Source organism: Amblyomma americanum, chromosome 3 (genome assembly GCF_052857255.1).
Source record: "Amblyomma americanum isolate KBUSLIRL-KWMA chromosome 3, ASM5285725v1, whole genome shotgun sequence".
In the NCBI taxonomy this organism is placed as follows: domain Eukaryota; kingdom Metazoa; phylum Arthropoda; class Arachnida; order Ixodida; family Ixodidae; genus Amblyomma; species Amblyomma americanum.
The window spans coordinates 6,814,764-6,832,185 of record NC_135499.1 but is presented as its reverse complement, the minus strand read 5'-3'; the positions used below and the strand labels follow the sequence as shown (position 1 = coordinate 6,832,185).

At 43.7% G+C, this 17,422-nt stretch overlaps 1 protein-coding gene across 1 annotated transcript in view; it reads right to left on the bottom strand.

Moving 5' to 3' along the window:
* Positions 1–17,422, bottom strand: part of LOC144123113 (glycoprotein-N-acetylgalactosamine 3-beta-galactosyltransferase 1-B-like) — a 380,861-nt gene that overhangs the window by 314,553 nt on the left and 48,886 nt on the right. The window contains exon 2 of the mRNA XM_077656016.1: positions 12,026–12,243. Within this exon, the coding sequence (XP_077512142.1) occupies positions 12,026–12,239 (214 nt within the window). The 5' untranslated portion in view covers positions 12,240–12,243. The remainder of the gene's footprint in view (positions 1–12,025; positions 12,244–17,422) is intronic.

Here is a 17,422-nt window from a genome sequence, read left to right as displayed (position 1 = left end):
CAGAAAGGAAACATTATTAACACGTGCAGATCGACGTTTTGCATGACGAAGAATGCAGACAACTGCCATGCGAATGACTGCGTGAGCGATGTCATTGATTACTGCGCCGTGTGATGCATACAGCCTGATTAGCATTAGTGTCCCACTCATACTTATCATCATTGATAAAAAGCGTGTTGAAAACCAGACGCACACGGTCGCCTTCTTTTTTAATCGTCTTTCCAAACTGCAGAAGCTTGCGACGTTTGACACGGACGGCCTCTGAATTGTCCCGCGAATTTCTGTAATCTTGGATCTCATAATAACCAATCACCCTGAAAGTTATTTATTACCAATCCCCGCGAAATTAGCCATAACAAAGTTTTGCATGCGACATTCACCTTTATCCCAGAATCATTCCTTCATACCGTGAAACGATTAGCGATTATGACAAAGGCAATTATGACAATATTCGAAACGAATTGAATTGTTTTTTTTTTCAGAATTTTTAAACAGGCTTCTATGACCTATCTATTTGAGATATGGGCTTGCTTTTGAAATCTAAAATTAAGGAACTAACAGCGAAATTTATTCATACCATCTCATTTCGTGCCAATCAAAATTTTATGATTCCGCATCATGGTTTACAATGTCCTTAAAAAACAAAACAAAACAAGCGGCTTTTTCACACAGCTAAACTTAACCCCAGCGCATGCACACGGAAGAAATAGTTCGCGGCCGAAGATACCTATTTGCACTTCATTCATATATCCAAACGCACACTTTATTCAAACTTACTTGCCAGAGATACTAGCCAATTACCCGAGAAGGTTCTAGAGGGTATTAAAGCTTCACCAGACGCCCATCATAACCCTTACCAATAGATTTGGTGAGTACGCTAGCGACGTTGAGTGTTCAAATATGTTTAAGACCGCATTCCCAACCGTCTTCACAAAATAAACTGATATGCCACTATCGGTTATAGTTGCATCTGAAGAAACAAGCACTCGCCGAGGTGATGTATGAAGATGAATGGGAATAATAATAATAATAATAATAATAATAATAATAATAATAATAATAATAATAATAATAATAATAATAATAGGGAATAATAATTTGTTTTTTGGGGGAAAGGAAATGGCGCACTATCCGCCTCATATATCGTTGGAGACCTGAACCGCGCCGTAAGGGGAGGGATAAAGGAGGGAGTGAAAGAAGAAAGAGGTGCCATAGTGGAGGGCTCCGGAATAATTTCGACCACCTGGGGATCTTTAACGTACCCGCCGCGGTGGCTCAGTGGTTAGGGCGCTCGACTACTGGTCTGGAGTACCGGGTTCGAACCCGACCGCACCGGCTGCGTTTTTATGGAGGAAAAACGCTAAGGCGCCCATGTGCTGTGCGATGTCAGTGCACGTTAAAGATCCCCAGGTGTTCGAAATTATTCCGGAGCCCTCCACTACGGCACCTCTTTTTTCCTTTCTTCTTTCACTCCCTCCTTTATTCCTTCCCTTACGGCATGGTTCAGCTGTCCGCCGATATACGAGACAGATACTGCGCCATTTCCTTTCTCCAAAAAGCAATTATCAATTATTAATTATCATTTTTAACGTGCACTGACATCGCACAACACACTGGCGCCTTAGCGTTTTACCTCCTTAAAAACGCAGCCGCCGTGGTCAGGTTCGAACCCGGGAACTCCAGAAAAAAAGATTGGCGTTTCGGCACGCTACGGGCGCCTTCTTCCCAATAAGAAAGTAACAGGGGGGGGGGGGGGGGGGGGGTTGCTTATGAAGGAGAAACATGGCATACAGAGTACACTCATATGTCGGGTAGATTGCCCCTCGTCCTGTTTATCGCTTGGCTTGTCATATGAATGGGAAGGGACACCTTGAGTACCAGCGTAGATGAAGGTTTTTGTTTTTTTGAATATGGGTGTGAAATTACAATGAAGTGGCTTGTGTTTTGATGATGTTCTACTAGGGCGTTGGAAGCCACGCATCTGCTTTTGACGTGAGACTGACGGTCTTAGAACCGCATTCTGAAATTCCCTTTCTCGCCTGCATATGTTGCGCTGCATTCATTGTAAATATTCCTGTAGACGACGCCAGATAACCTTGTCTTCCCTTGCCATCCTTCACACGCACCAGGTGGTTTTTGAGCTTGATAGAAGGTACGTGGACCACATGGAGGTCGTGGTTAGCTGATATCCTGCAGACAGCTACGCTGATACTACGCGTATAGCCGAAGGCTGCGCGTCGCTTTTTTGGGGTTCTTCTAGCCCCGCGTGGAGAAACCCTCGTTCTTGTGAACTGAGTCCTTGACGTGGGTAGCTGTGTTCTGTGGGCTTCTTCGTTACGCGGCTGATTTCCTGGGCCCTTTTTCTTGGGCTTGAGCAACGTTTGCAGGCCCGATTAAAAAGCACCGAGGAAACCTAGCTCTTTTGTCCTGCAGGGAGCGTCGAAGGAAATTTGAGGTACTTCCCCATGTATGTGTGTTTTCTATAGGGACTAGTCACGATGCCATTTGTTGTTCACGCGATGAAGACGTTGAGGATGGGGATGCACTCATTGTTCTTTTTTTCTGTTGTGAATTGTATGCTTTCCTCAAGCGAGTTCAGGTGCGCCAGAAATCTTCCGGTGCCCTGTCATCGGATGACACAAAAAGAGTCATGAACGAGCCGCAGGAACCATTTCGGTGGCGGTTCGAATGTTGTAGGCGCACGGTTCTCTATTACTTCCACGGCCATGTTGGCATATACCACGGAGATGGACGCATCCATTGCTGCAATGAAGATTTATCTATATAATATCTTGTTGAAAACAAAGCATTTCCTCGATAGGCACATGTGCTCTACACTAATGGCGTACGTTCCAGCAGAGACAAGCCATTGCTCAAAGCTTCTCTGCAATACTCGACTGCGAAGTCCATCGGCATGCATGTAAACATGGATTTCCATGTAAACATGTAAATGCATGTAAACATGGATTTCCAATGAACGACACCACAGCATGATCGTCTTCGATGTTCACGGACTTTAACTTGTCCACAATAAGGGTGGAATCTTTTACGTGCGTGGACGTTCGTCCAGCCATAGAATCAATTAACCCGTGCAGGTATCGAGACAACTTGCTCAATGGAGACCGGGTAAAGTCCACAACCGAGTGGGGTGGCACGTCCTTTTTGTGAAGTCGTGAAGTCGTGAAGTCGTTGTGGCATAGTAGGTGGCTTTAAATAAAAGCCCTTGTTCGAATGCGCGAATATGAATACATCCTGAAGAAGCCTCTGCGGCTTTATTTCTATTTCCTTTGTTGGGTCTCGGACCAGCTTGACGTATGTCGCTGCATCATCCAATGGAGCATCTATTTTTTGCACATAGTTGGTGCGGTCCAAAACGACAGTGGCTTTAGACTTGTCTGCCGGCAGAATCACGATATATTATGAACACCATTCGGATGACTTGTTCTGTTGAAGAAGATATACGTTAAGGTTGCCCCCAGCTTGCAAAGAGAAGCTCGCTCACGGGCCATAGGAGCGCTGTCTAAGCTTTCAAAATGTAAAATTTTCTGCGCATGGAATCACTTTTATCATTGAAAATGCTAAGACAAGACTTAAACCTGTGCAGCTAATGATGAAATGACTATCAAACTGTTAAAAATGCTCGGAATGTTTCCGCAGCTTATTTATTACTGCAGTTTGCTCAGCTACTCCCAAGGCAGCATCCCCAACGATCGGAAGGTGGGGAAGAGCGTTACAGTCTTGAAATCAGGTAACAAATAATCACCTCCTAATTACCGCCCCATCTCCTTAACTAGCGTGTCAATCAGAATTATTGGCTGAAACATGGTTACTAGGGCTAAAAAAAACAAGTGGAAAAATAGAGATGGGACAAACGCTAGACATCAGTTGAAGTTTATTAGAAATGTAGGTGAAAGACGTACGATGCGCATTCACGCAGGCTCCAGAAACTCCGAATATTTGCCGTTAGTATATTTTCGCTGTGCCTTGTCTTTTTGTAGCGCTAGTAAGCATGTTTCAGCCAGTGAATCAAAAGTACCAACTAGCCCGACTTTTTTCCTTAAACAAACATGTAATCTGTTCTCACATAATGAATTTTGTTGACCGTAATAATTTTTTTCTTCCTTCTCAGCACTGATTCCGTAAGAGCTGGTCCTGCGAAACGCAATTAGCTATTTTTGTCTATGACTTACATGTGTATCTCGATTCTATTCTCCGAACTGATGAAATCTTCCAGTATTTGCGAAAGGTTTTCACAAAGTAACTCGCAAACGCTTACTACTAGACCTATTTTGGCTAAACGTTTTGCCGTGGATAATAAAAGCGTTGTGCCCAGTTTGTTAACCTTAATTATAAGGGCTCTACTTTCCTTTCAGGAAAATCAGGTGTCGCCCAAAGGGTCAGCCCTTGGTCCTCTTTTATTTTTAATATATAAGAACGACCTAACCACGCGTGTCTACAGTAACATCCGCTTTTCGCAGATGTCTGTTATTTATCGCGCAGTTCATAACACCACTGATCAACCAGCTCTGAAGCATGACAAATTTTGTACAGGACAGGTGCAACCAATGGTTCATGAAAATAATCTTGAGCAGTGCAGACTCGTGTTTTTTAACAGCTATCGTGATCGTTTTATGTTCCCGTATGTAATCTCACACGTCACGGTTGAATTAATCGGATTTCAGAAATACCTCTGCGTAACGATGAGCAGTCATCTAAGCTGGAATGCGGACGTCACTAAAGCCATCCAAATATATCCAACAAATTCCTTAGAATCTGCTCAGGATTGAGGTGATAGATTCGTTTAATCATGCCATTCATACAACGTCAACATATAATCATTAAAAGCAGAATCTGCACGGCACAACAACCCTGGCTTGTCGCCGTAGAATTGCAAGTATGTGTTTATTTCACAAGTTTTTTTACAGCTGACTTCATCTGACGCACTACATCTGTTCTCCAGCACGCATTTTGCTCCGCGCTGGTCATCGCCGTCAAGTGGCCCGGCACTACTCCGTTTGCCGCGTCACTGTTTCCCCGGACAGCCTCCGACGGGAACGGCCTTCCACGCGACACAGTCGCAATCACTTGCCCATCCGCATTTTTTTAATTGTATAACTGACACATTTAACAGCGAGCATATGTGCATTTGACTTTTTTTGCTTGTGTATGTAGTTTTGTTCTACTATGCGTCGCCCACCCCTTATGTAATATCCTCAATCCTGGGGACCTTCAAGGTAATCAGCTGAAGTGCACTGAACCCCTCACAGTACATGCATCTAACATTCGTTTGCTTGGCCACCTTCAAATCACTCGATAATTTCTACCACCGGATACCTACTAGAGTAGCGGCAACGAAGGACAGAGCACTAAAACTTTTTTTCTTGCATACCGGCTCCGGTTTCTTCAGATAGCAGCAGTCACGGATTTCGCTGAACCTTGATGGCCCCGTGTCTTGCTGCGTGGCCCCAGCTATGACCGTCAAAGCTAGGATTCTACTGCGGACCTTCACCTCTGAATAAGATCCCGTGACAGCGACTAAAACCCAACAGTAGCGGCAGTGGTTGCGGCGGCGAAGGGCAGCGCACTGAATTTGCTTTCATGCATACAGGCTCGCATTTTCACTTGCTTGCTGCTCATTAGTGTGTAGTGTTTCTTTCTGCCGTTGATGCTGCCGCTCCCAATGATTTGCTATCCTGTGCACCTACTCTAAAGCCATCTAATGCTGAGCTTTCAAAGCGGTTGCATACTCTTGAAAATGCTTTTCTTGACAGGCTGACTTTAGCTACCAACGAAGTTGCTCGAGTGTCTGGTTCACATTGGACGCTGAACCATGCACGGTTATCAAATGTGTGAAGAGTGAGTTGGGAGGGTTTCTTGAAAGCCCGAGCTTTTTAAACGAAACGGTGGAAGACTTGAAATGAGATATCGAGCGTCCAACAATCCCGTGGCAAATCATAATAAGGAACGAGGTTAGGCTAGCAGAGCTTGAGCAGCAGTCCCGAAAAAGCAAACTGGAGTGGAAGTGTGTTCCATGCATCCAAGGTGACGACTGTTTCAGAATCGTTGAATGCATTGACACAAAATGTGAAGTCCTGTGCCTAAAAAAAACTTCGGCATCATTCACGGCGTCCCTTCATAATCATCTAAACAGCAATGCGAATCCTTGGCTGGTAAGGCACGGCTGAGGACAAAAGACATTGGCTTCCCGGGAACTGATCCAAAACGCGTGCATGTCAACGAGCACCTCACCGCCGTTAACGAAAGACTGTTCGCAAAAGCACTGAAACTGAAGAAGGACAAAAATGAATTTGTTTGGGCAAAGGACTGTCAGATATTGGCTCGAGAAACGGCGACCAGCCATGTCTTCGGAATCCGGAATGGAGATGACCTCGGCGGTTTTTCTACTGAAACGCAATCTCACCCCATCCCGAAGGCATATATCGAGCCCCACAAATTTCATCAATTATCCCTTTCCACATTCCATTTTCAGCGCTCGCAACCTACGCAAACATTTCGATGAATTACAAATAATTCGAGTACCGTTCATCCTTTTGCTCCGATTTGGGCCAGTTGGCAATGATTAATCGTTAAAGACTGCGAGAAGACAGGACACACCAAGCACTTGTATTGCGTGTTTTTCTTCCGTGCCTCCTGTCTTCCCGTGCTGTTTAACAACCAATCATTTTGCTCTCATATACATTACAGAAACATGGTCGAATGCTCACAATATTAATTTGTATTTTTTCCTGAATAATGTCCTCGCAGTTCATCAAACCACGGTGTTTCAGCCATTATTATATCATCTGGCATTAGGTACAGTTGCAGAGTAGACTTAAATTTGACTGTCCTAGACGTTGAACCTGAGCTGGTGAACTGTACGATCGTAGCTTTGGAACTAACGGCGAAAAGATTGTTTATTGAATTATTTAGAGGCCCCCGAGCTCATCTGTTGCTATCATCTGTTTGTTCTGAACTCCGAGACCGAGTTTATTTATTTATTTATTTACAATACTGCCAGTCCCATCAGGGACCATAGCAGGTGGGCGAACAAAAATGACAAACATGATAAAAATTTGAGCCGTGCACTTTGGAATACAAATCAAACACACGTGAACAGAAAGGAACAAGAAAAATACAAGAAAAAGTAAACATTAGCAAGGAAAAAGAAAAATACATGTCTAGGAGTCGGGTAGAGCATTGCAATAAGGAATTCAATTAGAGCACATGGGAACACAGCAGCGGAAAAAATAACTTTCTTCACAATTAATTAACAATCTAATGAAGTGATGAGAGGCGGTTGAGTATGTCAGTGAAACTGCTTTATTCGTTAATTGATAATGATTCTATCCGTGACGTGAACTGAGATAATGTGGTTGCAGTTATGATTGAGGGATCAAGGCGATTCCATTCTCTGATCACGAGGGGAAAGTACGAATACATGAACGTGTCGTTATGGCATGAGTATTCTGTTATCGCGGCTGCGTGTTTATGCCTCGACGGGCGTGATTGCGAGAAAGATATGTATTTTGATACGTCTATCTTGTAGTAGTTGTGCATCAGGTGAAATAAAAATTTTAGTCGTGCTTGTTGCGCTCTTGATGATAGCGTCTCTAAACCCGAAATAGCCGCGAGGTTAGTTGGTGAATCTGTGCGCTTATATTTGTTGTGTATAAACCGCAAAGCTTTACGCTGTACTTTTTCTAGTTTTGTTACATTAGTCACTGAATGGGGGAACCAAACTGTGTTAGCGTATTCTAAAACTGGTCGAACGAAAGTAGTATATGCGAGAAGCTTTGTCGATGTGGGTGCAAGGCGCAGACATCTTCGAAGAAAAAATAGTTTGCGTAATGCTTTCGAGGTTATGCTAGCAATGTGCGCGTCCCATCTGAGGTCAGAAGTTAGTGTGATGCCTAAGTACTTATGCTGGTGAACTTTCGTCAGTATTCTGCCATTAACAAAGTACGGAAAATCATAAGGTTGCCTTTTTCTTGTTACCGTCATGCAAACAGATTTAGTCGTGTTTACCGTCATTTGCCATGTTTTGCACCATTCGGTTATTTTGTTCAATGAATCGCTGAGTGAAATGTGGTCTTCGTAGCTGTTAATTGTTTTATAGATAATGCAGTCATCGGCGAAGAGTTTGATGTTAGAATCGATATTGTTGGTTATGTCGTTGATGAAAATTAAAAATAACAGTGGCCCCAACACGGATCCTTGAGGTACACCTGATATGACGGGTACTGTCGCAGATTCCATGTTCTGAAACAGTACGAATTGTGTCCGGTTTGATAAGTAATCTGAAATCCAATCTAAAATTTCCCCATCCCCGATGGCACCCCGTAACTTTGCTATTAATTTGTTGTGGCAGACGCGATCGAATGCTTTAGAAAAGTCCAATAATATAATGTCAGTCTGGCTACAGTTATTGATGGCGAATGCAAGGTCATGCACAACCTCTGTAAGCTGTGTGACGGTTGATAGCCCATGACGGAATCCATGTTGGTTTGGAGATAACAGATTGTGTGTATCAAGGAAGTTTGTTAGGTGTTGAAGGATGATATGCTCGAGCATCTTGCAAGCCGTGCTGGTGAGAGATATTGGTCTATAGTTCGATGGTAATGTGGTGTCTCCTGTTTTGTGTATTGGTATAATCTTTGCCTTCTTCCAGTCGTCCGGTAAAGTTGATGACTCGAGAGATTTACGAAATATTAGACCCAAGTATCTGCTGCACCATTCTGCGTATCGTTTCAAGAAATCGTTTGGGATATTGTCTGGTCCGGGCGATTTTTTAGGGTCAAGCGTGAGTAATAGATTAAAAATGCCGGCATCTGATATGATTAAAGGGTCAATGCGTGATGTTTGATTGCCGTAACAGTCCGGGAGATTACCGTCATCTTTTGTGAAACTTGAGTGAAAAAACGTGTTGTACGCATTAGCATTGTTAGCTCTATCTTCTGGAGACAAGTCGGATAACGGGTTCTTAGTTGGACGGAAATGGTTCCAAAATCTATGCGGGTTGTTTGTCAGAAAGTTAGGCAGTGTTACATTAAAGTAGTGTTCCTTGGCCCGTTTGCCTATCTCTCTGAACTTCGCGATTGCGCACGCTAGTTTTGTAGTTTTAGAAGGACATGAACCATGATTTTTGATAGAAATACGCAACCTTTTCACATGACGTTTAGCGTGGATAACATCCCTTGTTACCCATGGACTGTTTCTTTGTGGACGCTTAGTTTTTAGTGGAACATGATTAGTTATGCAGTGTGAAACCATAGTCTTAAAATGAAGCCAAACCCTGTTAATATTGATTGAGGGGTCGGAGACCATTTCACTGAATGCTTCAAATTCATGTGCGAGGTAGGTTAATATGCTGGCATTATCAGCCTTATCGAAGTTCAGTGTTGTCTTTACATTGGATCGTTTTTGTATTGAGCAGTCTAGAGGTAACAAACATAATGGTATGTTGTGATCAGAGATGCCTTCGATGATTTCTGTCTGCGCTTGGAGTACTGGAAAGTGATCACTGATTAGTATAAGATCGAGTATATTGTTTGCTGATCCTTGCTTGCGCGTTGGTTCTAGGATAATTTGGTGGAGATTAAAGGAGAGCATTAAGTCAAAAAGAGCTTCTTTACATGAGAAGTTCTTTCATACTTCTATTAGTGCCACTATGAATAATCTTATCATCATTCATGAAGGGATTGAGAAAGCTATTGACAGACTGCAAATTAACACGTCGCCTTGTCCAGGCGGTATATGCCCTAAACTGCTAAAATTAACAAAACCTATTGTATTTCACATTGTTACTGCCTTGTTCCAGCAATCCCTTCACACCGGGTGCGTACCTGACTCGTGGAAACTTACTCGTGTTACTCCCATATTTAAATCAGGTGAACAATCCATGCTAATAAATTACAGACCTATCTCGTTAACCAGTATACCCTGCAAACTGTTTGAGCATATCATATCATCTGCCAAAATGAAATTCTTAACCGAGCACAACTTCTTTTTCCCTAATCAGCATTGTTTCCTACATGGTCGTTAGTGTGAGAGGCAGTTGTTTGAATTAATAAGCGACCTTCATCATGCCGTGCACGCTAAATTAATGATTGACGCTATATTTATTGATTTCGCGAAAGCGTTTGATAAGGTACACCATTATCGTTTTTTTCTGAAGACAAATTCTTTCAACATTAACAAGCATATTATCACGTGGATTACTAACTTTCTTACCAATCGTTGCCAATATGTCTCTGTAAATGGGTGTTGTTCTTCCCCAACCATGGTAAAATCTGGCGTGCCGCAAGACTCGGTGCTAGGACCAATTTTATTCCTGATCTATAGTAATGATATAAGTGAATTTATTACCTCTACTACTCGATTATTTGCTGATGAATGTGTTATATATAGACAGATTACCAACCCTGACGACACCAACTCTTTGCAGACAGACCTCGACAGAATCGCCACTTGGTGTGAACAGTGGCAAATGCAAATTAACGTCTCTAAAACAAAGACTACAACATTCACCACCAATAACATGCTTCAAAATCACTGTTATTCCATGAATAGTATTCCCATTGAGAATGTGTCTACAGTCAAATACCTAGGTGTTCATTTTTCGTCTGATAGAACATGGAATCACCATATCGATGCAATTGTCAGTAGATCATCTAAAGCACTTGGTTTCATCAGACGTCACTTGCACCAAGCTGATCCTGCCACCAAACATTTAGCTTACACTACCCTCGTCCGCTCAAAAATAGAATACGCATCCTTAATTGGGAACCCGCATCAATTGTACTTAATTCACAAACTGGAGTCAATACAAACTAAAGCAGCGAGATTTATAACTAAGAACTATTCACGTCAGTCCATCGTAACGGCAACCAAACCATCGCTAAAGCTAAAAGAGAAGAATACTAGCACTATTATCACACTTTCACTGATTGTATCGCAGTCACTCTTCATTCGCTTCATACTATATTAGACCCGCCGACCGTATCTTTCCGTGCTTAGATCATGCTCTCAAAATCGAACCCATGTTTGCACGTACCCACCTCATTAGTCATTCTTCATTGTTTCTTGCCGTTCACCACTAGAACGAGTTACCGGGTGATATTGTCTTCACCTTAAATCATGACACCTTTGTGAAAAAACTAAAGTGTTTTTTACAAGTAAATTATGAGTATGAAGGCTCGATTCCTGCATATACTCAATTTCGAATTTCGTGTACTTTTTTTTTCCCATTTTGCCTGTTGTTCTGGATTTGTATTGCTCGTAGAGGTATGTGTGGAGTATTGCTTATATTTAACTGTAAACCCCCCCCCCCCCCCTTATGTAATGCCTGAAAAGGGCCTTTAGGGTATGTGAATAAATAAACACGTTGGTCATTATGGGTAACATTAACATAAATCTTCTCGATGACAGTTCATCGCACTTTAATGTTTTCGCCAGCTGCGTCCAAGGTTATAGATTAGAATCACTAATTACTCTCTCAACCCGATGGGTGGAAAAAAATTCAGTGCACTAATCAATCACGCTCTCAGGAATCATTTGTCGCCTCCTGAGGCTTTCATCATACGCATTAACTTTACTGATGATTGCCCTACAGCTCTTCGTTTCCACTTGAGCATTCTCACTAGGAGAGCCGTTGTCTTAAAACTAGTTTTAATAAACTAAATTTCAAAGCACCCATTACTAATTTTACTTGTTCTAGAGTCGTATCTACCAAAGTGCTCAAGCAACCTACACCAATTTTTAGTCAATTATAAGTGCTTACGTATCATCCTCGACGTCTGTAGTTTCATATCGAAAGAACTATTCATTGCCGCATAATTCTCGGCTATCTTCATCATATTAAGAAGGCTGCGGAGGAAAAAAATCCCGTACCACAAAGCTAAGAAACAAGCATGCAACTCTTCATTGCATTATCGTCACAGAAAATGTTCAAATCTGGTTCATAAACTAGCAGAACGCGCAAAAAGAAACTGCCTGAGGCCAGCCGCCGTTGGAACCCGGCGCACACCTTTCTCGAGCTTCGCGATGACGAGCGGGCTTTTGAGTGCGGCGAACAGCGCGGCATTGCTCTTGGTTGCTGCTAGATGGCGGTGCAGAAGAGCCGGTGCTTGAGCCGGAAGCCGGCCGGCATCGGATGGCTCGGCTGGTGCCCGCCAGAGGAGACCGAGCGCCACGCCCACGGCGAAGCCCAGCGCCCCGGACCGGACGCCTTGTGGAGACATGCCGCTGCAGGGTTAGAGCCCATTCACGCTTCTGCATAGCACTTCTAATACCCAGCTACTCGAGTGGGTGCAGAGATAATTCGACCTTAACTACAGCTGGCTGTTATTTGGAGCCAAAACAAAAATGAACACTGACACTTGCATGAAACAAATACAGCGACAGAATTGAGCAGGCTGCTCTATCAGTAAGGAAATCTACCAAATTTTCACTACAAAGTTAAACATGCTTGTATGGTATTCATTCCAGGCGTGGTAAGACTGGAAATGTGAGGACAAAAATTATTATTGCACCGAGATTTTTACGGTGTAGTGGGATGCATACACATTCTTCAAAATTATACTTTGCGTTTATCCACGCCAAACGCACCAATGTTAGCGCTCAACCTTCTTCAATCTCGTTCGGAAAAATTGAGGATTTCATTTAAACGCCGGAAGCAATTTCCTTTAATATCTAGCGGGGAAAAATTTTCTCGTCATGTAACAGCCCTTTGACTTAGTAGAACGGCCATTTTTGAGCGCCGTGCGCACGTTTTTGTTTCCATACTTTGCCTTTAATTCGCGTGTCATGCCTTCCTTCATCCTTTATATACCACAGGTTTTGTCAAAAAAAGCTTTACCTTTGAGCCAGCACTCGTCCTGTGTCTTTCTTTGGTCTGCTGTCGGATTTTTTCAATGTGAAAGGCCCTTTGAATTTTCCAGACTAGTGTAAATCTACGTCTCCGTAAAAAAAAAATTCATAATAAAGAGTTGAAAAGCGTGGCTTTTTGGGCTTGTTGGTACATGATCATAGCAAGAGAATGTAGCGCAGAGTAGACAGGACGCAAGAAGGAAAGAACAACACGAGCGCCATTCTTAGAAGCTTCTCGGCAATCGACATCTGGACATCGGCGCGGTACCCAGCGCTCGTGTTGTTCGTTTCCTTTTGTGTCCGGTCCTACTCTGCGCTATATTCTCACGCTGTGATAAAGAGTTTGTTTCCTTTCTGCCGCCCAGTCTTTTTCTGAACAAAGAATATTGGTTGTATTTTTTATCACGCGGAAAATCATTGCTCTTACAAATTTCTTTTTCCTAGTTCGTTTTTGATAGCCAAACGATTCACTCCGAAACTATTTTTTTATTTTGTACGCAACATTCATGAGCAATTTAAAACTTGCTCGGGCTCGCCATAACATGTACTGCGTGGAAAAAATTTCGCAGTAAAATTAAACTCTATAACATTAAAAAAAATGCTAAATTTGCGAAAAACGCACCGTACTGCGTATTCGGACAGAAACTTTTTACTCAGGTGCCACTGCAAAATTGCAGAATACTGTAGCTCTTTTACCTTGTTTTGTGTTGATTTATCTCAGCAAATTTATTTATGTCTTTTTGGTTTTGTCGAGAAAAAAATATTCTTCAAGTTGAGCGCCGCGCTCATTGTTGGCTCCGTAGTCTCCCTCCACTGCAGAGCTTGGCGCTGTTCAGACTGCTGCTCTCTCTCCGTTCACTAAAGCTCGGCACACCCGCTTTGAGCGAAGCTGTGCTTACGAAAGCTGTGCCACAGCGTGCTACATTTTCCATGCCTGGGCATCGGCTCAAAATCGGCCGTCCAAGCAAAACCGAGGATACCAGCGCTCCTTGCGGGAGAAGTGTGACGAGGGTCAGGGGCGCGATTCTCGATATTCACATTCGCCTGTCGGCGCCATGTTGCCTCCCTGATTGGCTCTCAGAAGTGCGACAAGGCAGCTCAAGATGGGTGTCATTCATTGCCTGTTGCAGAAGCATTTTTCGCACTGACGTCAACTTGACGTGGCGTTAAAAGTATATTTAACCAGCGCTATTTTTCGTACCCTCCTGGTAAATATATGTGATTGTGAAGGGCAAAAAAAGCTACAGGTGGCACGTGTGAGAACACATGCGCTCGCTGGCCAATTTAGAGAAAATAGATGCACACTGAGAATGGCCGCTTCCTGAAATCTGATTGGCTCGAACAATGCTACATAAAACACGTGATACGCACGCATTATGGAGTGATGTCAAATTGACGTTTGATCAATTTTACAATATTCCGCCATTGTTAAATTGCTAACAATGGCTGCAGTTTGCCGCCGTAATTTCGCCCGGCCAAAGGTACCCGAATTACAAAAATGATTGAATGAAACAGTGATTTATATGACGTTAGGTAGCTGCAGTTTAACTGGTATTTATTTGAAGCCAAAACTAAGGTTATGAAAGTCTTGTTTTGTTTGCACAATGCAATGAAACGGCGTCATAAGGCCAGATGTGAAACAAGCAAGGGATCAGAGCGTTAAAACCTAGAGCTTAAATGTGCAGCCGCATAGGGGCGCTAAATGATCTCCCGTTGCAAACCCTGCGCTCGCACTGAGAAATCATCAGTCCGTGCGGTTAATGTAGCGTGGTAATGGCGGTGCCAACCGTGGGTTTTGATGAGTTTTGCTGCTCGTTGCATTTATTTATCGTTTGTTAAACCCTAGAACACCGAGAGGTGAGCGACATTCGATAGCACCACAACGCTTTCGAGTTGTCTCTGACTAGACAGCTCTTTTGTGCAACCACCTGCCGAGCCGTATGGTGTGGGGGATATGCAAGGATGCATTGCGGTGAGCGGCAGTGCCAAACTGTCGAGCTCTGAGATGCGGTCGCCAGCATTGAACGTCGATGAACGGATGGGCTTCGCGCGCGTGATGAGTGGATGACACGATAGGTGTTCGCGCGGCCGAGCAACAAACTCCAGGAATGTTTCGGAGTTTTCGACGAGACATCCGTGTACACTGGTGCACTATCTGATCACAGCGGTGTCATTAAGACAGCGTAAACGCCTGTCGATAAAGGCAAAACGTGACGCCTCCAGCATCATTGAGGTAAGGAAAACGAAATCTGTAGTGGTGACAGTGTGTAGCGTCATACTCATCCTTTTGCTTGCAGGCTGGAAAACTATAACGGGGCTTAAGCATTACTGATGTAGCGCATGAAGGTGATTCCGCTACTCCAGCTGGATTTTTCATAGCAGTGCTACAGCATCAGTTACACAGCAGTTACGTGGAAATAACCGCAGGAGGGTGAAAAAAAAATATTTCTGTAAGGGCGCGCGGAAAACAAGAATATATGAGTGTTGTACATTTTTCTTTTACAGGTGTGCTGTTCCTACCGGCTGAGGTTCCAGCACGCAAGAAGTCTGTGTGGGATCCATCCATGACCCATTTGTGTGCAATATCTTTATGCATTCTCCTGCACTTCCCGCCTGGAAATCGTCAAACTGGTGAGCACGTGCTTGGTGTGTTGTGGGAGGCATGAAGGGTTAACGTGTTTACCTGGAGTAAGATTGCATGCAGCTGGTAATATCTTATTGCATTTATACACAGTTTATTGAGCAAGGAAGGACAATGTAATAGAACCGCATATCAAAGTAATGTAAATTAATCATGTCTCTAGTTCTCAGATGACAGCAGAGATAGGTGTCGGTGACACGCAGTCTTGTTCTGTGGCTTTGGATTTCTCTTACACACCCCAATGTCACGGCAGCCTCATTTTGATCGGTGCAAAATGCAAAAGAATGCATATACTAAAATCTCAAGGTAGTTGTAAATAATTGAGTTTGTGGCCTTCCTTTCAATGTATATTGTAGTGGTTTCGTCTACTTGACTATAAAAGACTGTAATATTAAATTATTTGTGCCCATCAATTTTGGAAATCTGCCATCTAGTACCTGTGGCTGTTATGGAAACAGTTCGTTTTGGTATTAATGCCTGGTTTCGCACTTGATACTAGTGAGTCGCACCGACCAAAAATTAAGATGGAATGACGTTTCGGCTCCCACACGGGAGCCTTGTTCACAATGAGGCAAAAGGTTGCGGTGGTGCCTTTTTTTTTATGCGGCGTATATAAGATCACAGGCATCTCGCGTAGATAGGTGGCAAATTCCCGTCATTTCGATTGATAGTATGCGCTGTTGTTTGGATGATCAGCGACTCAAGATAGAGCCATGATTTCCTGTCCTTCTCTTTGGCGACCACACGTGCCTTTGCTCAGTTGATATTGTGGCTGGCAGATACTGAATGCTCGGCAAGCGCATTTTGTTCTGCGCGCCGGTTCTTCACGTCATTCTTATGTTCACGTAATCTGCGTGCAAAATCTCCTGTTTCGCCTATGTATACTGATGGGCAGTCGGCACATGGAATCTGATAAACAACGCCAGGGAATCTTTCTTTCTTAAGCCCGTCCTTCACATTGACAAGTTGGCTTCTCAGTTTTTGAGATGGCACATGAGCAGTGTGCACACCATATGAACGTAAGATACGCGCAAGTGCATCACTGATGCCTGGGACGTATGGGAGAGCCGTTCGCTTTTCTGTGCTTTCGGCTGGCTGCATCCTAGGGCGGTCAAGTTTTCGCTGCATGGAGTCGATGATGTGCACCGGGTAACCACAGGTCGTCAAATCACGTCGTATGTGTTTCGATTCAGCAGCTTGGTCTTCCCGCCTGGAACATACTTTCATGCGTCGGAGGAGCGATGAAACAACCGAACGTTTTTGGCAATCTGGGTGAATTGACCTGTAACTGAGGTAACGGCCGGTATGTGTAAGTTTCCGGTAAACGCTGAAATGTAATCTAGAGGAATCTCTTGTGACAAGCAGACCCAAAAATGGGAGACGGCCATCGATTTCTTCTTCCACGGTGAACTGTATGGCTGGCTCTATGCTGTTGAGTTGTACAATAAAATTTTTCAATGCTTCCCTCTTCATCACGCAAAAGCAGTCATCCACGTATCTTAGGAAAACTTTGGGGGCAGGCGTGAATGCAGCGAGCGCGCGGCCTTCGATTTCTTCCATGGTCAGATTTGCGACCGTGACGCAGATGGAAGCTCCCATCGCAGCACCGTGGACTGCTTGTAGGGGCGTTCTCAAAGGTGAAATAGGTGTTTGTCAGGCAAAAACGGAGAAGTCGAGTCAGGTCTGGAACGTCGATAGGGGTCCTTTCAGGTAGCGTTGGGTCGGATTCAAGGCCAGCGGTGCAGACTTTCACGGCAAGGTCCACTGGAACACTTGTGAAAAGGGATTTTACGTCGAAAGATACCATTATTTCCTGGGCGTTGCGTATGTGTGTAGGTCTTTTACCTACGAGAGGGGAGATAACGCGGTGCAAAAATTTTGATAAATTCTGAAGAGGCGAACGCGTGAAGTCTA